Genomic DNA, 25,302 nt, shown 5'->3' with positions numbered 1-25,302 from the left:
CGTAGAAATTAAAAAAATATGTATTTATGATAAAGTTTTCAAAATTTTATTTATACAAATAAATATAATAAATAAATATAATAAATATTTATAAACAGTGAAACTAGAATCAATACAGTAAAAACAAAAACTTCGAAAATTCAAACACATTTTTTTTAAAAGAATCAAAACTTACTTATAAAAATACAAGTGACAAACACACAGCCATCTATATCTATTTATTAAAAATAAAAGTGATCAAGTTTTATAATACTATAAGGTTCTTGACATCTTACTTTTCTTAGTTGGGGGTACGCTAAGTTTATCTTCTTGTGACTTTCTTTTTTGTTCTAAAGTTGATTTTTAAAAATAAACTAACTGTACAAAAAAAGTCATAAAACTTTGAATTTATAATAATAAAAAGTGTTTATACACATTTCTGATTTATCGAGTTTAAAAAGTTACTTAGTTAAAATATATTTAAAGTAGTACAAATACCTCTACTCCAAAAACTTTTTTCAAATATGTGTTGTAAAAGTATTTCTTTAGTGACTGGATTTCTTATACTTTCCATTATACCTAATAATATTATAAGTTAGGATTAGTTTTATTTAACTCTAATATTATTAATTATATCAATGTAACTTATAAAATTTAAAAGTTGTTAACAATATTGCTACTTTAAAAGTGCAGTTTTATTTTTATTCTTATCGCTGATTTATTTTAGTTTGATTTTAATTTATCGAGTTTTATTAGTACAACAAAGTTCTACAGTTTTACAAAGCACTTAGTTAGTTTTTGCATTCGATTATTACGTCATTTTATTTTTTAAAACTTTAATTCATTCTTATTTCAATTCATTTTAATTTAGTAAGATATAATTTTTGATAAGACTTACTACGTAAGACCTCAAATAAATTAAAAAAAAAAATGAAATGTCTTTTGTTATATATCTTAAATAAGTTATGCACCGGAAAAAGCTGTTTAAATTTACAATTAGAAGTACGTCTCGCTAAAAACAAAATCTGCACAAAACTACAGACTTGCACAAAAGTTTCTAGAGTGTCAAGGTATAACAAAAAATGCTATAAAAACATTATTAGTCTCAATTTATCATTACCAGTTTGGTTGCTTGTTTATTTTAAGGTGCATATTTTTATAAAAAGCTAACAAACTTAATTAACTTTTGTTTACATTAAAAAAGGAATAAACAAACTCTTTGCTGTATTTAAAGAGTTAGGGTAGCTCTTGTCGGTTCTTTCCCGCATGAACGCCCATCCGTTACGGTCCAATGCGCACTCAATTATTTTTCCATCGTACTGACGCATATTCTTTGTGCACTGTTTTATTTTAAGTTATGTTTACATTTCTTTAAAGGATAAAACAACTAGCGTGTCATCTCATATATAAAATTGCTAGTCATTGCTGTTAAGTTTAAAATAATTCTAAGCAGTAATTTATATTGGCATTTTACTTGCTACAAAATAAAACTTTATATAAAACAAACAACTGAAATTTCATCAAAAACTTGTTTTATAACCTTTGAAAACTCAAAAAACACAAATTTGAAATTTTATAATACCACTAACTATCTTATTATTAACATGTTGTAGTTTTTCTGATGTCTATACTTAGTTAAGCTAAGATAGTGAAATTTTTCGTTAAGTTGTCAAGTTTATTTCTAAATTTTATTTTTTGCAGATTATCAAAAACATTTACCTTTTTTAACTGACCGAATGGAAACTGATAATGACCAACATAAAGATTCCCTTGCAGTGTAGGTAGTAGTCCGGTTCCTGATTGAATTCCTATCTGCAGTCGGAAATCGATGCTATTCATACCCGCAGGTTTCCATTTCAGTATATCATCACATCTACCAGACTTGTAAAACTATAAAAAAAAAGGTATAACTTTTTGTCATGTTCAAAATTATGTTTTACCACAGTTTTACTTTAAAAACAATTAATAAAAAAAATAATTTGACAATTTGATAAGAACAAACTTGTTTTATTTAAAATATAAACATTTAAGTTAAAAACTCTATAAATTGATGCAATTCATAAAACTTTTAAAACATAAAAATGTTAATAATTTTAAAAGACTTGTTTTAGTACTGACTTTTGTTAGAAAGTTTATTTTTAATTTACTCATTTCAAAAGTTTAAAAAGTCATTTAAACGTTTTCGTTTGCTTAAGCCTTCATTATAAATGAAATATCGTTAGCTTTTTTGTAACATGCTGCTCTCACTAACATTGAAACGTTGAGATGTAAAAACGTAGTCACTTCCGCAACGACAACCAAAAACGAATAATACGTTGCATTAATTAATTCGTGGGAAGTTTTAGGACTTGTAACCATTCCGTTAAGCGGGTGGTTAGTTAAAGCTGACATTGCGAGTAAACTACATATCTTGTAAATCTCAACGTTTCTTTTGTCAGACTAGGGCAGCATGTAACAAAAAATCTTAAAGAGTTCGTTTTAATTAGCGTTTCATAATTATATTTTATAAATGAATTACGCAGCTTATAAACTATGCAGCTTCACAAGATTTAAGTAGTTAAATTTAAAAGAAGAGTTTTGTTCAAAAAAAAGAAAAAAAACAAAAAAAAAACAAAACTTTGCCTCAATTTCCAAAACATTCAAAAATCAACATAAAAGACAAAAAATACCAAATCTTAACGCTTGTACATTATAATTTTGAAACAGACTAACTCTAAATAGATTTTATAGACTGTTAGAAAAATGTCATATTCTTTGATTTTACAGGATAAGCAGCCACAAGAACACTATAATATTTAACAACCATACTTTTCAACTTACATCCTCAGGTCCAGAAGGTTGAAATATAAGCCCATCGATTTCATGAGGAAGTCCTTTACAGAAACTTGAGCTGTAAAATTATAATAATAATTATATGTTATTGAATTTGATAAATATATGTAAAATAATGTGTCAGACCTACTCATTGTTTAAAAACTATGTGAAATTTAACAATGTTGTAAACTTATTTTGATATTTTTCGTTTATAACAAAATACTACATATAGAGTATAACATATATTAAAACTAAAAAAGGGCGTAAGAAAATAAAAATATTCAGAAAATTCGTATTTATTAACATTTTTAAGAAGCTTTGTCGCTTGTAATAACTTGAAGAAAATTAGTGTTTAATTTTTTTCACGTTTATCAAGAGCAAAGGGGGATATTAAAAATTAATGTAGCTATTATATTAAAGCCTTTAGTATAAACTACAAGCCATAAACATTAAAAATATAATATTTTAGGTATATCACAGAAATAATAAACAATTGTTTACTAAAGTACAAAAACAACTTACTTTTTATCTAACAGTACGTTCACTGTGCTAAGCTTCCAAAAGTCCTTTTTTCTCACACTAAACGGTTCTATAGTTTTATCAAGTTTACCTTCATTGAACTTTTTGTTTCTAGGACCAATCAACTCTTTATCTATACACAAGGCTCTCCTCCCAAAAGGACACTGCCTTAACATCTTGACCTTTAAGTAGACAGTTGTTAGACAAACTACTCAAATAAAACTAATATGTTTCTAAAATCTCAGTTTTACCAACATTTATAAATACGCTATACTATATTTGTAACACAAAACAGTATTTAAAAGGCTTGCTGACTTGTTAAAATACCACAGTATACAAACCATGCTACACTTCATAACTAAAATAATGTCTTTAAATTTTAAATTTGAAAAAAAAAACTACAAGAATTTATAGAACTCAAAACTAAAAAGCAACGTAACTATAATTAAACGATAATTTATATACACTTACTTGAAATTTTTTCATAAACTAAGTATCATCAAAAGAAATTAAATTTGAAAAGAATGTAATTCAGCAATAAAAGAAAACACTTGGTTAAAATTTAAAAATTAAATTATATTAATATTACTATTAAACTTAGTAGTTATTTTAAATTATCATAATTTTTATTATATTAACTTTTACTAATAAAAGAGCTTAATATATATGAAAGTTTTCTGTAAGTAGACCTGAAACTTGATGATATCATATATCAAGAAACGAGGAATTTTCACTCCTTCATGTTCATCTATAACAAGTTCTCCATCAACAAGCGTTTGTTCTAGAAAACTATTCATACCTTCAGACTTTCGATTAAAAAAATTCAAGTTACTCACCTGCAATTTTTAGATTTATTCAAACTTAGTTGATTATTGATATTTTAAAATTGCAAAAAAAAAAAAAATTTTAGTTGTTATTACTTTTAGCAATTAAAAAAGATATTAATTTTTGTATTGAAAAAAAGTTCAGTATATCACTGTTATGCTAGTTTTTATACAAAATACCATTCATAAAAAAACAAAAATCTTTGCATTAATATACTTTTATTATATAAACTTTTTAGTCAAAATGAGTAATTTGTCTACAAATGTTCTATTATTTCTACTGATTTTAAAAGGTCATATTATCTCAACACGTTAAAGTCGAAATATAACAACTTAAGTTTCGTTTAGTCTTTGTCTTTGATGCTACTTTTATTAAATTTGTTCGGGTTTAAACTAGAGATATTTACTAGCTTTACTTTTTCTAATACAGTATTAACTTTTGAAGTTAAGGATTGTAAACAAAAACATGTTTATGTTTATGTTAAACTTTCAAATTTGTTCAAACTATAAGCTTTTTTAAATAGTTACGTCCCAATATGTTTTTAAAATTTTTTTACACGTGTTTTCTTTAGTAATTGTTCTTTTTGCTTGCTTACAAAGCATTTAAAAATACTTCAAGCAATAGTTATGAGTTAAAAATGATTTTTTTTTTGTTTTTGTGATAAAAATTATCTAGATATAGTAATTTAGATGAAGACATAAGATTCAAAAAAACAATAGTTGACATACCAAAAGGATGATAGGAGGATTGATATGACTAAGTAATGTAATATTATTACTATGTTTAAGAACTGAAAATGTGTTTTTGATAAACTAAAGATCTTTTGCATAGTGTTTTTGTTTTTAAAGAATTGAGACTGTTATTTCCAATGTGTTTATTAACCAGCTTTTATTTACATAACTAAAAGGCTATACAAACAGACTAATTTCGAGAATAATATACAATGGTTTTCCAAAAGGGCCTTTTTTTGAGCAATTTTAGTAAGTTGGTCGGTGTGGACAATATTTGTAATGAGAAGTTTAAAATCAGGTCCTAGAAAAAATTAAAAATAACTTCTTTCAAACTATATAAATGAGACTCAATTTTTAGAACAAGATATATTTCATGCTTCTTTCATCAGTTGAATACTAAGCAATAAAAATAAAGTTTGAAATTTAACTTATATAGTGGAAATGCAATCAACGTAATTAATAATAATAAAGCAAAGAGTAATTAACAATACATAAGTACTTATAATTACAATGCAACTAAAAAAATAATAATAAAACAGAGCAAAGCAACAACTTATAAAACAATTTAAGAAAACAACGAAACAGTATAATCAAAATCTTTATGTTTACATAACTTAGGTTTTCTTAATAAAATACAAATAGCCTCAAGTTTAATTAAATCCGAAATGTGAAAACATTTTTTAACAATTTTAAATCTCTTTAAATTATAATTACTAGCACAATCAAGGTTATTTACTAAGTGTTCAGAAATAGCAGATCTTTTTGAAGCATTTATTACTCTAATAGATTTAATTTTCTCATTACTCTTACAAAATTCGTCAATACTTTTTGGAATATGTTCTTTTATTCTTTTGCCAAATTGTCTTGAGGTCATCCCGACATAACTGGCTTCACAGAAGCAGTTAAACTGGTAAACTACCATACTTTGTTTAAATTATGCTATCGGATCTTTTCCTCCAGGTCTGAACATTGGTTTCGATATAAAAATAACAATTGGCTTAGCCGAATGATACGTCTTACTTACTAATTTACAAATCTCTCTTTCTAACACTCCTGAGTTCTTATTGACATAAGGCAATACTAAAGGAATCAAGCATTTCTCAGGCCCTACTGGCTTTATTTTGTTCAAACTATTAAGATGTAAATTTATAGTTTTATTAACAAGTTCTTGTGGATAACCATTTATCCACAAGAATTTTCCACTAGTGGAAAAGTTATCCACTAGTGGTGTACAATTTACATGTAATTCACAAATGTATTCCCAACATGATGGAATAGCCATGGGCTCCCCGTTAGGGCCAACTTTGGCAAACATATTTATGGGCTTTATAGAAAGAAAGGTGGTCTCTAAATACAAAGTAACTTATTATAGATATGTCGACGATTGTTTTGTACTTGGAAAAGACGAGAAACACATAGATGAACTTTTTGATGTGTTGAACAAAGCACATTCTTCAATAAAATTTACTTCAGAAAAGGAAAACAATGATGAACTAGCTTTTCTTGATGTTTTAGTAAAACGAAACAAGAATCAATTTTTGACAACCGTTTTTAGAAAGAAAACTTTTACTGGTAACTACTTAAGCTTCCATTCATTCTGTAGCATGAAGAGAAAAACAAATTTAATAAGAACACTTTGCCATCGAGCACATAAGATCTGTTCAAGAGAATTAATTGATGATGAAATAAAACAGATAAAATTGATATTAAATCAAAATGGTTATCCACAAGAACTTGTTTATAAAACTATAAATTTACATCTTAATAGTTTGAACAAAATAAAGCCAGTAGGGCCTGAGAAATGCTTGATTCCTTTAGTATTGCCTTATGTCAATAAGAACTCAGGAGTGTTAGATAGAGAGATTTGTAAATTAGTAAGTAGGACGTATCATTCGGCTAAGCCAATTGTTATTTTTATATCGAAACCAATGTTCAGACCTGGAGGAAAAGATCCGATAGCAGAATTTAAACAAAGTATGGTAGTTTACCAGTTTAACTGCTTCTGTGAAGCCAGTTATGTCGGGATGACCTCAAGACAATTTGGCAAAAGAATAAAAGAACATATTCCAAAAAGTATTGACGAATTTTGTAAGAGTAATGAGAAAATTAAATCTATTAGAGTAATAAATGCTTCAAAAAGATTTGCTATTTCTGAACACTTAGTAAATAACCTTGATTGTGCTAGTAATTATAATTTAAAAAGATTTAAAATTGTTAAAAAATGTTTTCACATTTCGGATTTAATTAAACTTGAGGCTATTTGTATTTTATTAAGAAAACCTAAGTTATGTAAACATAAAGATTTTGATTATACTGTTTCGTTGTTTTCTTAAATTGTTTTAAAAGTTGTTGCTTTGCTCTGTTTTATTATTATTTTTTTAGTTGCATTGTAATTATAAGTACTTATGTATTGTTAATTACTCTTTGCTTTAACATTATTAATTACGTTGATTGCATTTCCACTATATAGGTTAAATTTCAAACTTTATTTTTATTGCTTAGTATTCAACTGATGAAAGAAGCATGAAATATATCTTGTTCTAAAAATTGAGTCTCATTTATATAGTTTGAAAGAAATTATTCTAATGTCAAATAATGTTTAATTATCTAATTAAAAATAACATTAGAAGTTTTTAGGTTTGTTATTAAGATTAAAGTTGTTGGGGCGATAAGTAGTAAGGTATTAAAAACAAGCTAAAACTAGAAAAATTCGGTGCGATTATGTTTTAATTTTTTTCCAATGGGACAATTCAGAAAATGAGTTTGGGAAACCTTCGTAGATATCGAAGTATTTTTAAACTTTTAGTAAGTAAATAACTATGTTGATTTTTTACATTAATAACCTTCCGATAAATTATTAAAGGTTTAATTATTTTTTAAGATTATTCATAAATTTAAATTGAGTTTTATACACAACATTGTTTTATAATGATGTAAAAATTCAACTTCTTAGGTTCTATTAATGGTATAAATATTAAGAAAAACTTCTCTTTGATTACAATTGTATTGCTATACTTAACTTAAAGGTTCCAAAAATTTTTCGAAACTATATTTAGTAAAGTAGTTCTGTGTACTATGTTAATTTAAATGTAATAGAAGATCGATTATTATCAACATTTGTAACGATTTGCTATTTATATGAAAGGACAAAATAATTAAAAATATTTGAATATGCTTCTTTTTTAGATAAAAATAAATACATCATAATAAATAAGCTTTTGATTTTTTAAGACAAAACATTTCTTTAGTTAGAGTTTTGCTGTCCTAAGTTAAGTTGTCTGCTATAAGGTTTAAAGTTTTTGGATGCAAATGTTTAATTTTCTTTTTTGAAATTGCATTCTTGCTGTCAATTATCTAAGGAAGTTGCAAGTCTTAATTGTTTTTCTTTTTACTTTTGAGTGTCTCTTTAGGTTTTGGAATTTTTTTTTAATTTATCGAAATTCCAAAAGTATTACCAAACTGATAATAATAAATAGATAATTTAATTACATATTGAATAAAATGATAAGTGTAAATGTATATATTTTACGAAACATTTACGGCGAATAAAAGTACACATCAATTATTAAAGAATGAATAGTTAGTAACTATTTAGAATTTTATAGTAGAATCTCTTAGTGGTTGTTGTATAAATAGTTATTTAAGTGAGAAATAAAATTATAAAACTTGCTGTCTTTACATATTCTTAGAATTAATTTTAAAATAGTTATTTAATAAATTAGTTAAATCAACTTTATATTCCTTAGTAGTTATCATAAAAACAGAGTGTTTGTAAGGGTAGGTAGTTATTAGCCAGTTACTTCAGCTAATTAGATGTAAATATTGACAAGATACTGTGAATAAGTAAGAGTTAGACTATTACTTAAGAAAACTGCAGAATATTAAATATTTAAGTAACAACTTAAGTATGTTTTGGCCACATTGAGCTATTTGGATATTTTTTATTAAATATTCTCACACATTCTTATTCAAGTCAAAACATTATACTTATCTTTCCCGATATGCCATTTACTACCCCAACCATTTATTAATGCAAGCACATTTAGACGCGTTAGTTGCAACTTTTGTATTATTATAACGATAGATTATAACTAAACTTAAACAAAAAGTTTAAAAAATAATAAGACAAAAATAATTTATTTTTAATCAAAATAATTTTTTATTGTACGCCAACACCCCGAGCACATACTTATTAGCACACTATGAAAGTACTTATTTGGTTGTTCTTTATGTTTTAAAATGAAAAAAAAAACATCTTACTTTGAAAACCGCGTTATCGCGATCTAGCATGTAAACTTTGTCTTTTTCCTGTAAGAGCATGAAAAAGCGTGTCCCATCCGCTTTCCAACTGACCATATAAGGTTTGTTTGAAAGAAGTTCCAAGTTTTGTCTCGTCATAGAAACCGGTTGCGCTCCTAAAAACCCTTTTCTGTCAAATACATAGTTTTATAGTTTTTTATTTCATTTGCGGTAGTTTAACGTATAACAAAACAATACTAAAAACTATTTAAAAAACTTTTTAATACCTTAGGCTAGAAATAAACGTTTTAAGTCTATCATACACAGGGTTGACATACAAAATGTTAAAATTATAAAATTAATACAGAATATTGTATAAAGTTATCAATATATATTGACAATATACTGTAATGCTACTTTTATAAAAACATGCAATAAAAAAAATCTTTAAATTCTTAATAAAATCTGAAAAAAGTCGTTTAAATAGAATTCTTAACAGAAAATGTTTACACATGATTTTAAATTTACAAATGAAAACCTTTTAGTATCTTATCTAAGTTTAATCATTATACTTGTGAACAATTTTTAAATTTCTAGTTGCTTCAAAGTTTTCATTGAAATTTAATTCAAAGTTTAATGGCAACCTTGTATAAAGCAATGAAATATTTACATGATAAATGTACTAATAAACTTTCTTCGATGCTTTAAGAACAAAAACTAATCTTTGACTTCTTATACTCAAGGTTTAAGTAAAAAATAACATTGAAAAATACAATACAATTTTTAGATAGCATAATAAAAAGTTACTAGTTTTATAGTTTGCTCTTTATGATTTAATTACGAATAAAAAATTTATTGAAACGTTTATTTTGCATAATTCAAATTGACTCTTCAAAACGTAATAGTTCCGATGCGAAATATTTATTTAATGATGAAAAAGATGTTTATAAAGTACGAAAAATTTAGTTATTACAAATTTTTTGTTTCTTTATACTTTTTTTACTATCATAATCTAATCAATTTTACCTGTTTGCAATTTTTTTCCAAGCTTAAAACATTTTTTATATAAAGCCTATCAATGATTTTTAGAATAATTTGAGTTGTAATATGACATACTTTTATATCACTCAAATAGTTGTTAGCACACAAAAAAAAATTAATCATTGTAAAAAGAAGCATTATAGCTACGAAGCAATTCAACTAACTTTGTGCTCTTCAACATTTTTTTCACTGTATTTTGAACTTCAAAAACTACATCACAATTCGTAACTTGATCGACTCCAGAAATATGAATGCCATCAATGAAGGATTTCTTAACTATCTGTATTTTATGTAGTAAGTAATATTATTCATGGCTTTTTTAGCACTTTGGTTACTAAAGCCAATAAAAATGATCTAGATATAAACTAACTGTGTGATTTTTTTAAACAAACAAAGTTAAATACTTTAACTTTAAACTTACTTTAATTTTTCGATATTTTGATTGCATACCATGTTCATCATTTTCTTCTTCTGAATATAAAACGCTTGTTATGTATGAAATTTTTACTTCAATAAAGTTTTACTGGAATAATTAGAAGTTTTATCCAAAAATTACCTTACAAACTTATTAATATAATTCAAACTAAATGCTTTGAAGTATATGAAAGTATGTATATGAAATTAGTGAAATAAAATTTTATTTATATCTATACGTTAAAAGATAGACGATAATCACTATAAGTATTTGTAAATTTATACAGCAATCAGTTTTATACAAGTTATCATTGCAACTATAAAAAGAACCTGAAAACAATGCATAATTCAATAACCAGAATAGTCGTCAAATTAAGTTTTACACACTTTGACTGATGTTTATAATTTTAATTGTACATATAAACATCAAAATAAATAGCTAAATACTACTTCATCTTATAATTAAAACTATTTTAAGTTATTAAAAACTTTTACGAACTTTCATCTTCATCGTCACGCTCTGTGTGCCACGCGGGTAACTGAGGGGGATCCGGCAAAATGTCTTCACCCGGACAGTACTTTCCGTACAGCTCAGTTATGTAATCTTCCTTATATATTCCTGGTTTTCTCGCCATACAAAACTCTTCAAACGCTGCATCCAGGCTACATAAAACATATTTTCAAGAGGTTTTATAAATTAATACTCCGTTTTATAAAATTAAAATTATGTTGAGTATTTTTAATAACGATTGAATATACAACACCTCAGAGTTTTCGTAATCAAATTTTTTTATTAAACATTATTTTAATATGTGATTTTTGTATGAAACTCTCTACACTGTATGAAAAACAAAAAAAAATATTTTTTACAAAATAACATATGGAAGATAATTTTTTTTTTTTTTTAATTTAGTTTCATGATTTAAAAAATTAGTGTAAGCTATTTGTTAATCTTTACCGTTAATTGAACCTTGTAGAAAATTTTGAGATATAAGCGATCAAAGTTAGAATATCCAATAGGTTTTTATGTGAGGCACAAACTAAAAGGGCAAAAGTAGACTATTTCACTTAAAATCTATCTCCTATTTAAGTTTTTGAGCAAGTGTTTTTATTTAAAGGGTAAATTTTAAATATAATATAAAAAACTTGCATAAAAAAGATTTTTTAATTTCGAAAAAAACTGTAAAATATAAACCAAAATATTGATTTTTTAATACTTCTTGTCAAAACTATTTTATAACAAAGTTCAATTAAAATTTTCCATTTTTTTAAGGTTGCTTGTAATATTAAGAAGTACATTTCTTTGAAATTTTGAAATAAATTTCTTTAAAAATCAACACGTATATAATATTTTAGTGAAGTTTTCAAAATTTTAAGAAAATTGGTTTTGAAAATTGTTTATTATGTACGGTTGTATCGGATTTTTTTACAAAATTTGTTATGTCTCAAAACTTTATCGATTTTTTTAATCTGTAACAAGTTTCATGCAGTACATACTCTAAGTTTCAAATAAAGGGCTAATGTTTATATTTGCATTAAACTTAATTAATTCTTAAATTTAATAAGCTTAAAGATCAAAAACATAGTTTGTTTTTATCAAAATAAAACACTAATTCGTGTATTGGAGATAAATTTATTAATAACCTTTCAAAAGGGATAAGTTTAGTGTTAACATCCGAAAAGGGGTTAAATATGAAAACAAAAATGGTGAGAAACGCTGATCTCACTTATTTCGTTTCTATAATTTTTTTTTATCCAAATCAATTCAAAATTTGGTGCGTACGTTACGGGATTATCGATGGCTGTATGTGTTTCTTTATGAAATATAATAAATAGCTTAGGCACTATAAACTACCTCCAATCAAGTCTTTCCACCAAATATGATATTATAAGAAATCCTGTTCTGTTGAAGCCATGGGTACAATGCACTCCTATTATTTTGCCTGGATTCTTTTTTCTAAAAGTATCCACAACTTGGTTAAATAGTTGCACTGTGTTAGCATCTGGACATTCACCATGTCTAAAATTTAAAAATAATACCAAAATCTTAGAATAATTCATGATTTTCAACAAACAATTCAAGTTTTTGTACAACAACAATTTTATAAGTACTTACGTCGAAAATTATGCTATCTATAGCTTTTAGTTTTTTAGAGTCAACGGAGCAGATGGAAGGACTCAATAACATTTTAACTTTTTAGGTAAATATTACAAAAATAATAATCAAATAAAATAGATTAAGTTAAAGAAAGCTAACTTATAATTTTTTAAACTGTATAATTTGTGTCCATATAGTTGCGAGTGTAATTCTAATAAGATTAGATTTAGGATTTTAAATTGTAATTTAAGGGCAATGTAGAAGGATAAATATTTTTCTACAGCTTAGCCTTATTTTGTAGGGTTATACAGGAGGCGTTGAAAAATTAGTATGTTTTTTTAGATAGAGGTAATTAAATTTGGAGCATAAAATAGTTTCTCTATGGTAAGCAAAAATTAAAAGAGCAAATAAAAAGTCAGTTAAAATATATCTCTTCCTACGTTTTTGGAGAAAATATCCAAAATTTCAGGAAACGTTCGTTGCAGTATTATAACAAAAAATTGTCTTAATAAACTTATAAAATATTAAAACTTTGAACTTTTAAATTCAAAACTCTATAATATACCTATTACTTTTTAGTTTGACAGAATATCACCGAAATATTATTTTCATTTTTTTTAAATTTCTTAACTGAAATTTGTAGGTTAGCTGAAATTGTACAATTAGGATTAATTGAAAAAAAAAATGATTTACTTCCGCACCTGCCCTTAGACGCGTGAAATAAATTTTAATCATTTAAGTCATCAACAATTATTAATAGAAATTTAAAAAAACTTTACTTATATATGTTTTACGATTGTACTTTGTATGCCTTAAATGTTAAAAGTTTTGTAAACTACATATTAATGAATACTATACAAAGAGTGCAACAAATTCTTACTTGCTGTACCAAAGTTTATTAAAGAAAATTCTTTTTTTCAAGCATCAACCATTTAAGTTTTGAAATAATATTTAGCTAATAATCAGAATAATTTTCAACGGTAGTACTTTTAATAATCTCAATCATGTAATAGACTTAACACAATTAATTTAATAAACTTAACTTAGGCTAGCACTTACCCTTTGCAAGCAATCTTTTTATGGAGAATACCTTCTGATCGAAAACTATCCGGTGAGTAGTATCTAAGAAGCAAAAAATATTACTAAAATGCATAGAAAATTAATTAAAAAATCTACATACAATGTTTGTAACTCACTAGTTGTATGTAAAACAATTTAATTATTATTGTATTTCATAAAGACGTATTATTTTCAAATGTAAGTCAACAAGTATATAAAAAGAAATGCATCTAAAAAGCTTTCTTATTTTAACTAATCTTCAAAAATGTACATACTAACTATTAAAAATATGTATTTAAGAAATTAAATAAACATTTCTTGTTCTTTTAACTACTTTATATTTGTTTCACAATTTTCATTTATGAACTATGGAACTTTTATTACCTAAGTTATCAGATACTAATAAAGTTATTTAAGGGATTAGGAAGATACACCTTGTTTTTTACAAGTTGATCTTAGTTTGTAGAGTTTTATCTGAGCTGCGAGATGATTTCAACCTCTAGGCAAAATTACAAAATACGTTCAATATGCAAGCGATTAAACTCATTAGGTTCTTTATAGAAAGCACAAACCAAAAAAAAATTAAAAAAAAAATCCATTTATTTTTTTTTTCTCCCTCTACTTTTTGTTCAACGTTTAATCATTCATCTTATAAACAAGAAACATAATGATATTGTTCAACAGTTTTTTTTTAAACTAGCATACAGAAAACTATATATATACTATAATAATACTTTGTTTCAAATTTTGTAGTCAGTACAAAGCTAGTATTTAAAGCCAAAATAAAATTTTTATAGCGTACTTAAAATTAAAAAGTAGTTATTTTTGTTTTAATTTTAATGTTATAAGTAAATGGAAAAAATCTACGAAGTATCACAGTTATTTTTATATTATTACTAATTCATTTATTAATAGGGCATCTTTTCTAATTACACAAACATTTGAAATATAAGTTCATTTCATATTTGAACTTTTTGTCCTTTTAATTAATGCTTATAAATAACTAATTTTGAAATTGTCTAAAACAACAATTTTAATTCATAAAATCAAGTATTTAAAATCAGTAAATATTCCTTAAAAACAAAAATTTAAACAAAATACAATTATTTAGTTAAAATAGCTCATCGCGGAATGCTACGTCTTTTATATAATCTGGATCCGGATTTAAGCAATAAACAGCCCAAAACGGATCCTAATTTTGGATTTAGTAGATAAAGAGTTTAGTTTAAATCTAAAATTGTCTACAAATAATAAATTTCTGAATTTGTTCGAAACAACCTGTTAAATATAATTAAACTATTATATTAGAAGTAATTATAATTTTGCAGTGTTTACTAAATAGGGTTTTATTTTATTTCGGGCAGTCAAAAAGTCAGACTTTTATTTTGATAATTTTTTCGGAAACATCTACAATAAGCATACATTGTTGTATATTATATGTAATAAGATGACTCGTTGTCTTAAATTCTATGATACTTATAAGTAACTATGTCGTTTATTTATTTTTACTATTTTGCTATCAGTTATAGCATTACTTTAGCTTTTAAATAATAAACTCGAATATCTTGTACTATTAACCTATAATTTTTTTGCTTCTTATATATCTACTTACCCGTAAGCAACTTTATATTGTACCACGTAAAACTAATAACCAAAATTATTTATAAGTTTTGTATAATTATGTACAGTAGAGTGCACTAGGTGCGCGGACATTGGAAGTAAGTTTAATCAAAATTTTTCAGCGTTTCAACCCACATATAAATTATTTGTAAGCTAGATAGATAATAATGTCTAAAAAAGTAAATTTCATGCTATTTACTGATATAAAAGCTAATTTACTGATCATACAGTAAGCCAAAATCATAGTTAGCTGATAATAAATGAATAAAATTTATTTTAGACTAAAATTAAAAAAAGAATTTCGATGCTTTTGTGACCAAAAATTTATATATATATTGACTTTTTAATCTTAAATAGCAACATTTAAATTGAATTAAAATTTATTGGACTTCAAGTGCTACTTCTCAAACTATATAAATATGTTGTTTTTTTTTTTTTACTGAAAAATAGGTTTATTTAAAATTAAAAATTAGGAAAGTTAAACTGATATTTCAAATATTTTCGTTTTGCTATTTTTCAAATGTTAAGTAGATACTAATTATATAAGTTAGGTAATATAAAAAACACTTTCTACTGAAATTATTCGACGGAAGTTAAACATACTTATTTTTTTTTAACAATTAAATATATATACTCCGTTTTGTTTTAAAAATACTAACACATTAGCTTTTTTTATGATTTATCATTTATAAATTATAACAATTAATATTTATAAAGATAATTCGTATTATTCAAAAAACTTAATAAACCAGATAACAAAGTAATCTTTTTTTTTTAATTGGAAAAATTGATACAAACGTTAACTTTTTTTTAAAATTTAATTAGTATATTAGTAACATTTTCATCCATAAATAAAACTCTGTTTGTAAGGTTTAGTAAAAACTTGCTTTGTAATAATTATCAAAAATTATATATTATTACCTTTTTGAGTTGGTCAGATCAATCACTAAACCTAAATTGCAATTACTTCTAGACAACATCCCAGGGTCGAACCTGTGATATTTTTTTTTAAATTACAACACCAAATACTTATATCAGAGTAACCAGAAATCACTTATTTTTGAAGTTTACATCCAACTTTTTTATGAGGATACTGAACAGTTTTAAGTTTTTGATAAAAAACAAACAAAACCAAAGGAGATTGATTAAACTCGTATAATAAGTGAATTTGTACTTTTGACAAGAAGACTTAAACTGTTCACACAATTAAACTGATACGTAACTTTATTTGATTAAAAATTGTATTTTACGTAGCAAACTTATAAAACTTAAAATAAAGTTAATTCTTTTTAGTTGTTAAAAAATAGATAGCAAAAAATTAAAAAAACACGTTTAAACACAATTTTTTAGTAAAAAGCAACATTAACACTTGTTTAACCACATTAGAAGAATTTAAATATTTGAATGCCAAAAATAAATGTGTTTATTAATAATAAAACTTTTGATGATGACAAATTTTTTTTTTAATCTTTATGGTAGATTTTTAGTATTAAATTTATATTACTATTTTATTTTTGAAAATTATTAAAAATTAAAGTTTTTAAGATACTTTTGTTCAAAAATCAGATTTTTTTTAAATTTTCTCAAATTCCAGGTTTTTCCAACCTAAATTGTCATACTCAAGGTTTTTCCAGAATTTCAGGATTTTTTGCAACCCTGAGGATAAAATTAAAATTTACGTGAAAAATAATTGAATTATTTAAAAAAAAAAAACACTAGTTAGCAGAAATTAGTTGCAACCTTAACAATAGAAAAATATATAAAATTATCCAAACTAATTACTTGTATTGATCTTCCACTTCAAATTTACCATCTAGAGGTGTTTTAAAAGGAAGAAAAATATTTAATATTGGTTCTCCTTTTCTTGGGCAATGTAACCACCTTGGTGGTAATGAATTTTGTTCATTTTTTTTATAACTCATAGCTTTTACACAAGTGTATCTAAATAAAATTAAAAAAACATAATTTAAAGTGCTATAAATTAAATGTATTTGGAGGCTTAATGACTTAAAGTAAAAACTTTTTTGCTATACTATATAGTTAATGTAGTAAATTGCTTTGAATTTAACAATAAAATGTTCTAAACTTAAGTAACTTTGAGGAGACAAACTGCAAACTATAATATAAAAATTGTATTTTTGTGGTATATTTTTCTTTCTAAAGATGAGTTTTTAAAACCACAAGTTTTTCAGTTTTATTTTTGCATTTTTTTATTTAGGATAACATCATTTGTTTGTTCAAATTTTTTTAAAGATTTACCTTTTTAACTGATAAATTCTTTTATTTAATACTATGTAAAACATTGAATTGTTTGAATTAAACTGTGATTATAAAAACTGATACCTTATAGTTTAAACTAAATTTACAGCTAACTTCCTCATAAAATTAACAAAAATACTTGGGTTTAAATTACAAACTTATAATTGTTGATATTAAATTTTAAAAAATCTGACAGTACTTTACAATTAATGAGAAATAAAAAGAAATTAAGAGTTAAAATGCAGTAAAGTATAAAAAAAAAGATTTCATAAGTATGATATTGTTAATTTGTTCTTTGAAATAAAAACTTAATGTTTTCACAATTTGGTAATTTCATATCTATAGGTTAGGTATAACATGTTATAAGAATTTTATATTATTTTTTTTTAAATTTAATCAACTAATCTTATATTTACACTTAATAAAAACTATATCTAGAAATTTTTGTACATTTTTATAACATAGAAACTAATAAAATAATTTAATTTGATAAGGTTATTTGTAATAGACTTCTTATTTAACTTTCTCGTTGCAATTTCTTACTTAAATATTTACTATCTGCTGTCAAAAAATAGTTAGTAGTTTTAAGGTGTCAGTTGAAATAAGTTTATTACAAATATATCCAAAAATAAGTTTAATCTTTTTTATGGTTGATTGATTTTATGATGAGAAAGTTTGCTTAGACAAGCATAAATTTTATGATTTTAAGAATTTTAATTTATATTCTAATAAATAGTTTAAATAGATTTTTTTGTTACAAGTTTATTTAAATTTTAGTTTTTTATAAATTACATTTTCCAGCTAAAAAAAAAATAGATAGAGTTTACTTAATAAATTACAATTGTTGATATTTAGTTATAACAGCTTGTAAAGACTACTTGGCTTGGAACAACTTCATTAAAACCAGGTTATCGATTATAGTTTCTAAATAAATGTGTACCTAAATTATTTCGTATTGACTAAAATTTTTAAAATAAATATATTTAACTACAAGTTTGTTTTTTTTCACTAAAATTGTTTTTTATTCTCTAAAACCACTAAATGTATTTATTTTTGCTTATTTGTTCATAAAGAATGTTTTCAAACAAATCAAAAACAAAATACTAACATTTATACACCAGCTGCTACCAAGTTCCACAAATTAATTAGTGTTGTTGTTAAATCGGTTTACAATCAAAATGCTCTTTTATATATTAACTGATGCAATTTAAATATGTATGCAAAATAGTTTTAGTCAAAATTTTGATACAAGAGGATTTAAGCTAAAAATTCAGTTAGTAAAAAAGATCTTTATCAATTAATAATTTTGTTTGAGTATCCTAAAACGAGTTTTTACCCAAGCTAATAAATTAAAAATGTTAGTTTAAGCTTGTACGTTTTAAAAAGTCTCATTATCAGACATAATAAGTAATTGTTTGTTTTATTTTGTTCAATATCTTAAAACCTTTCTTTTTACCAGATTCGATGGTCGAAATAGTTGATTAAGTTTCAAAAAAAAACAATAGTGAAAAAAAAAATTTCACATAAATTTGAGGTTTGTCAAAAAACATGTAATATGTCAATCCAGGCTAAAAAAAACCTGGACTTTTAGAAACTTTAAAAAAAAAAAACTGGAAAAACCTGAAATAAATTTTTAACATACTAAGTAGAAAAGTTTCGAATTGACACAAAAAATTTATCATATAGATTTTGTTGTTTTGTCATCATTAACAATTATTTTTATTAAAAAGCACATTTAATGTGGCTTTACAGTATCTTTTAAATATTTTTCTACTATTTAACAATGTCTCTTAACTTAGACTTAACTTTAAATAAAAATAGACCAAAAAACATGTGCTTTTAAAATCTGAAAAAAGGATTTGAAAACCTACAAAAAACTTACCACAAATATTTGGTAACCCTGTAATTATTATTATTTAATGTTAGTATTTTAAGAAACGTATTTTTTTTACTGTGTATAGGTTTGACATAAAAACAAGAGTTTTTATAGAATTTATTTTTAACATATGGATTTCCTATGAGTGGAAACTTTTAAGCTATTATTTAAGTTTCTTTAGAACATGTAAAAAACAAGACAATTTTAAACTGGTTTAGTTTTTATTATGATATCATTGTAAATATATTTTTCAAACAAAATTCATTAAAAATTAGGTAAATGTGTTTATAACTTGATACATTTTAGGTATATTTACAATTAAAAGTGTTTGAATCATTATCAAAAATAAGCAATTGCTTTAGGCCGGGTTGCAACTAAAAATCACTCAAAAAACCAGATAACCCCTGGAAATTTTAAAATTTTTGAAAAAAAACCTGGAAAAACCTGGAATTTTGAACTAATAAAAAAACCTGGAAAAACTTAGTTTCGAACAAAACCATTAAAAAACCTGGAAAAAACTGGAATTAAAGTACAGTTATTTAAACTAAAAATACACCCAAAAATGTGTATTTTTAAAAACGTTCAAGAAATTTAGAAAACTTGTAAAAATTTAGGAAAAAATTAATGGCAACCCTGTTTAGAATAATTTTTTTTTGTAGTTTTACTAATGTATATACTACTTATTAAATTGAACCAAGTGATTGATGAAGATCAAATATAAAACTATAAGTTAATACAATGTTTTTTATAAAATATATTTTTTCTATATAACAAAAGAGTGCTAAAATTTGTAGTTTTAAATGATTAATGCTTATTTTTTTTTATTTTCAGTTGTTTATGTTATTTTACTTCTTATACAATAAAAAAATAAATTATTAATAAGCTAATAAGTTGTGTTTTGTGTTTAATTTGTTTCATATGTAAAAATCAACCCACTTACATAGTTCACATAGTTCAAAACTGTGCTCTGTATTATATGTTAATTTTAATACAACAAAATTTAAGTTTGCTGAAAAAACAGTAGAATGCAAGTATGTTTAAAATAATGAACTTAAATTAATAAGTTGAGGTAGCTAAATTTGAAGATAAGACTGTTTATTATCTTCATATGGAAGCAATAGTTTATGTACGGTTTAGAAGTATACCGATGCTTATTTTTGGTAAAAACTTCACGTTTTTAAAACCTGTTGAACACCATTTTTGTGTTTTGTATGTTTATGTGATTCTTTTTCATTGTTATACTTTAAACATTACAAAGTATAGTAGAAAAGGTTTAAGTACAGAACAAAATTCTATATCGATAAAACTTTAGTAAACGAATGTTTACTTTGTTTAAAGTACAAGATAGAATATTTTGAATACAAAAACTCTCAGGATGTCTCAAGCAAGATTTTCTTCAGGATAACTTAAGCCAGTTTTGTGTTTTCATCGAAACTCAAAACTATTTTAACTTTTCTTAAAAGGACAAGTACAGTTTTTTCCAGGTCTAAAATGGGGTTTGGATACTATTTTAAGAAAATAACTTTTTAGAATCATTTTTGTTCTAAAAATTAAATTTAATTAATTTTATGATTTTATTTTTGCTTTTTTGTTTATCTGAAAAAAACTTTGCTCAGGACAACTCAACACTCACTCAAAATAATTGTTTTACTCAAGGAGTGGTATCCATAAAAACAATAACTAAATAAATTTCAGTATTTAAAGCATTTAACATAAAATTATGAAATGTATAACTTTAACAGCTTATAAAGTTGTCATTGCTTAATATTTTAAAATAAGGTTAAATAAAATATTACAAAATTTTAATACTTTTATTTTAGTTCAATTCATAAACAGATATTCTAATTTTTAAAGTTACACTATCTCACAAATCTTGATACTCTTTTTTTTTTAAGTTTAATGTCCAGTTTGTTTTTTTTTTAAACAAGGTGTGAAATATTATCTTATATACACATGCAGCTAAGAACTTTAAAAATTATGTCTTATTGGTTGACTATGTATAAATTCCTTATTATATTGTTATTGAACTTATGCATTCATGAACATAATCTCATAGTTTTAGTTTTATTAGTGACTAACTATATATGTTATCTGATTTGAATTAGTAAGTAATCTAAATACTTTTAATCATTGTAAGGATTTTATTTTGAGGTATTATATACTAAAAATCAGTCTTTTAGAAATCAATAACTTGGTAAAATAATTTTATGCAGTGCAGTACAAAAAAAAGCTATTATTGTTATAATAATTTACAACTACAATTCTAATTCATTTTTTTCAATCCCTTAAAATAAAATGTATATTTAACATTATAGATAACTGAATAAATGTAAAAAGTTATAAACCATTTGAAAGTTGCAGTCATTTTATTATTATAATATAAATTATATGGAGTTGACAATTATGGTTGTATCTAAACCGACACAATTTAACCAAAATGCCGGCAAAAGATAAATTAAAAGAAGTTTTCTAAATATTTCTTTTTACCAGCAAGAGTGTAACTCCTTAGAATTATTTTAATTATGTTTATAAAAAGATATACACTTAAACAAGTCTAAATGTTAGCTAAACTTTTGAGTTTTTACATTATTCAAACTTCATTTGAAAGTTAGGGTATTTCAGACAATTTCAAATATATTTACTATACGGTGATATTTGTAATTTTTTATGGACGGTTTTGATTATTGTGTTTAAATGAAAAATTATGCACCAGCTTAACATTTAATTTGTAATTTGGTAATATTAATAGTGGATTTTTAATTTATTTGTATAGTTTATTAACTCGAAAACATAGAAAATCTGAAAATATATACAGTAAATTGGTTTTCTATAAAATTTATTTCATAATAATTAACCTTGAAAATTTTTGTTTTCTATATTCAAAAGTTGTAAACAATTTTTCTATTAAAATTCGAATTTTTCTAGTTGACTTGTGTTACAATTGAAAAGTGTGTTTGTATACAGTATAAAAACTGTTCAGTTTTATAAAAAAAATATTTATAATTTCGCTATAAGAGTGACTCCTAACAAAAAAACTGAAACTTTAAACATTTTTAATAGAGTTGCCAAAAAACCTGGAATCATTGAAAAACCTGGACCTTGAGAATTTTAGGAAAACAAAACTTAAAAACTTTGAATTTTGCACCAAAGTCAACAAAAAACCTGTATTTTTTAACAATTTTAACTTGTAAAGTAGTAAAATTTGGATATGACACCAAAACTCTAGAAAAAAAATAAAGTTTTTTTGTAATCATCAATTTTTTTAATTTAAAACACATTTAAAGTAGCTTTACAGTATCTTTTCATTGTTGTTATACTGTTTCACACAGTTTCTGACCTTAAACTTAACTTTAAACTATAAATAGACCTAAAAATCTGTAGTTTTAAAAACCTAGAAGAACTTATTTCTTATTTATTATTATTTTATCTCAGTTTTTTTTTCTTTTTCTGTATCTTGCAACACCCATTAAAACTTTTATATTGTTCTCATCTGATAATTATAAATTATATATGTTCACTTTTAATCAGTGTATTTGCTATGTATTTTGATAGAACTATTTTTTTTTAGGGTTTGCAATAGATCAAAACAAAATTTACCTAGCAATTATTTCTTGAATTTTTTTTTTAATTGAATCTGATATTTTGTAATTTTGTATTTTTTGTAAATATACGCTGTTAAACTTTAATCTTTATTATTATTTGTGAGTTTTTATACACAAGACATTACTAATAATAAAATTAAGTAAAAAGTCTGTGTCTTAAAGTTATTAAAAGTATTGTAAAATTTTAACCATTGATGTTTTTAATGCATTTTTTTTAAAAATTACCGCTGTTTTTATAAAAATCGTCGCGTATATTTTTTTTTTTTACCTAATTCTTTTATAAACTATGTATAATTATGTTGCAAATATGTGTGTAGTTCATGGTAAGGATTTTTGTAAAAATTCAGATCACAATTTAATTTGGTAGTTGTTTTTTTTTTTTTTACTTAATGTTTGCCTGGGTAAGAGCAATGTTGTGTTTAAACGTATAAAATTTGAATAAAGTTAAAAAATGTGTTTTATTATTTTAAAAAACAGCAACTTAGTAAAATTAGAGTAAAAAAGAACAATAATGGTAAATAACTTAATTGAAGTACTTAAACTAACTGACTAGTTTCATTATATTTATGATTTATTATTATTAATATTAACAGTAGTAAAAGTCAGTTACACTATGTAACTTAATTATAACAACTCAGTAATAAAACCATGATTCTTATCTATTTGAAAAGCCCACTTTAAATAAAGCTTGTTATTCATCTAACATATATTGTAAATGTTGTATGTTTTCTATAGTTTTATTTACTAGTACAGAAAATAGTTGGTTGCTTTAATTTAATAATTTTTGATTAAAAAGTACATTTGCTTAGATTTTTTTAAACAATTATTTAATTTCTGTTTTGTAACTGTAACACTAAATTATTTAGAGACTTTTTTTTAAATCAAAATGCATTAGAGAGGTTTAAAGCATTGAACTTAAAGTAAGCTCACGATAAAGGAAGTTGTTATGTGTCTTTATATTCCGGTTAGAATTACAAAACTAGATCGTGAAAATTTGGTGAAAAGACTATAAACTAAAGTATTTTCAACTACTATTACTGTAAAACTGCTATAAGTGATAGTTTTAGTTACAAGTTAATTCCTAATAAGTTTTATAGTTTCTACTCTTAAAGTTTATCAAAGTTAAATTAAAATATTGTTTATTAAAAAAACAATAATTTATTGGTAGTATAGTAATTGCTATTTTTTCAAAAAAAAAACAGTAAAAGTTGTATGTTAAAAAATGTGTAGCATTTTATTGAATGGATTCAAACTGAAAATTGTTACTTTTAACAACAATTCATTAACTAACGTTTCGAGTTCAATTTAACTTAACGTGTTAATAGGATTGAGTTATAATATTTAACCACTGACTGTATAGTCAAATAAATAAACAAAGTTTTCATTCTTTATGGTTAAATTATTTTATATTGCTCAGTTGTTAAGAAGTTATGTTGAATTAAATTTGTTTTATTCAGTTTTAAACTGTTTATAGTTTTATAAGCTTATAAGTTTAAAAAAGAATTATGTTTAAAAATCAGCATTGTAAGAATAAGTTTTAAACATTTAAGCTTGAGATTAATTTACATTTTATGAGATAAAAATATAACTGTTATAAACTTCAATTATTTCCACTTTCGAAATGTCATGAAATAAGATGATAAGCTTAACTAGACAACTGATTACAAATTTAAGTGATATTTGAACGTTAGAAATAATTGAATTTTTAAAAGTGCTTGCTGTGAATATAAACCTGTATGAAAGTTATACAAATTTCACTAAAAATAAATATGCATTTTTAATTAAAAATTAAATATAAATAATTTACTATTCAAGCTTTAAAGTAGAACAAGTTTAAAAGTTCTAGTTGCATAATGTTATAAAATGCAAAATGTTTAAATCGTGACATTTATATGACAACAACACAAAACAACATATAAAATAAATTAAATATTGCTTTAAATTAAATTCGGATACACTTATAAAAGTTTATAATAATTTCTACAGTACAAATTTAGTTTATATAGCAGTGTAAGTTTTATTTTTTATTAAAATAAAACTTATTTTTAAATAATTTAGATATTCATGAGATAACAAAAGTTTAGCTATTTATAACTTTTTTAAACTTTAAAAAATACAGGTGAACTGTTGTTTAGTTTTTCTTGACGTAGAATATGATAAAAAAAGATACTATAAATGAAACTATATAAAGTATTTTTAAACATTAAACTTTCAGTCAAAATCGTG

The 25,302-nt window shown here is 23.8% G+C and overlaps 1 protein-coding gene across 1 annotated transcript; it reads right to left on the bottom strand.

Annotated features, from left to right (window-relative positions):
• Nucleotides 1-252: 252 nt before the first annotated feature.
• On the bottom strand, nt 253-20,708 carry LOC145829129 (mRNA-capping enzyme-like). Its single transcript, XM_082936860.1, has 15 exons — nt 20,659-20,708; nt 16,261-16,332; nt 13,720-13,782; nt 12,418-12,582; nt 11,062-11,225; nt 10,570-10,619; nt 10,313-10,428; nt 9,129-9,297; nt 4,002-4,148; nt 3,316-3,494; nt 2,800-2,863; nt 1,699-1,869; nt 1,196-1,319; nt 478-558; nt 253-329 (listed from the first exon to the last, which is right to left on the bottom strand). Exons 1-15 carry the CDS (start codon nt 20,706-20,708, stop codon nt 253-255), a joined length of 1,692 nt encoding a protein of 563 aa, XP_082792986.1.
• Nucleotides 20,709-25,302: the final 4,594 nt, after the last annotated feature.

Source organism: Thalia democratica, chromosome 2, assembly GCF_965202585.1.
Source record: "Thalia democratica chromosome 2, ktThaDemo2.hap1.1, whole genome shotgun sequence".
Lineage (NCBI taxonomy): Eukaryota > Metazoa > Chordata > Thaliacea > Salpida > Salpidae > Thalia > Thalia democratica.
This window is presented reverse-complemented; position numbering and strand designations above follow the sequence as displayed.

Bases quoted from the DNA above. Each gene is read 5' to 3' on its own strand.
- LOC145829129 (XM_082936860.1), bottom strand. From the start codon at position 20,708: ATGAAAAAGAATCACATAAACATACAAAACACAAAAATGGTGTTCAAC. The intron at 10,429-10,569 runs GTAAGTTTAAAG...CATAAAATACAG, and splicing joins CAAAATATCGAAAAATTAAA to ATAGTTAAGAAATCCTTCAT. The intron at 2,864-3,315 runs GTAAGTTGTTTT...TTACAGCTCAAG, and splicing joins AACGTACTGTTAGATAAAAA to TTTCTGTAAAGGACTTCCTC.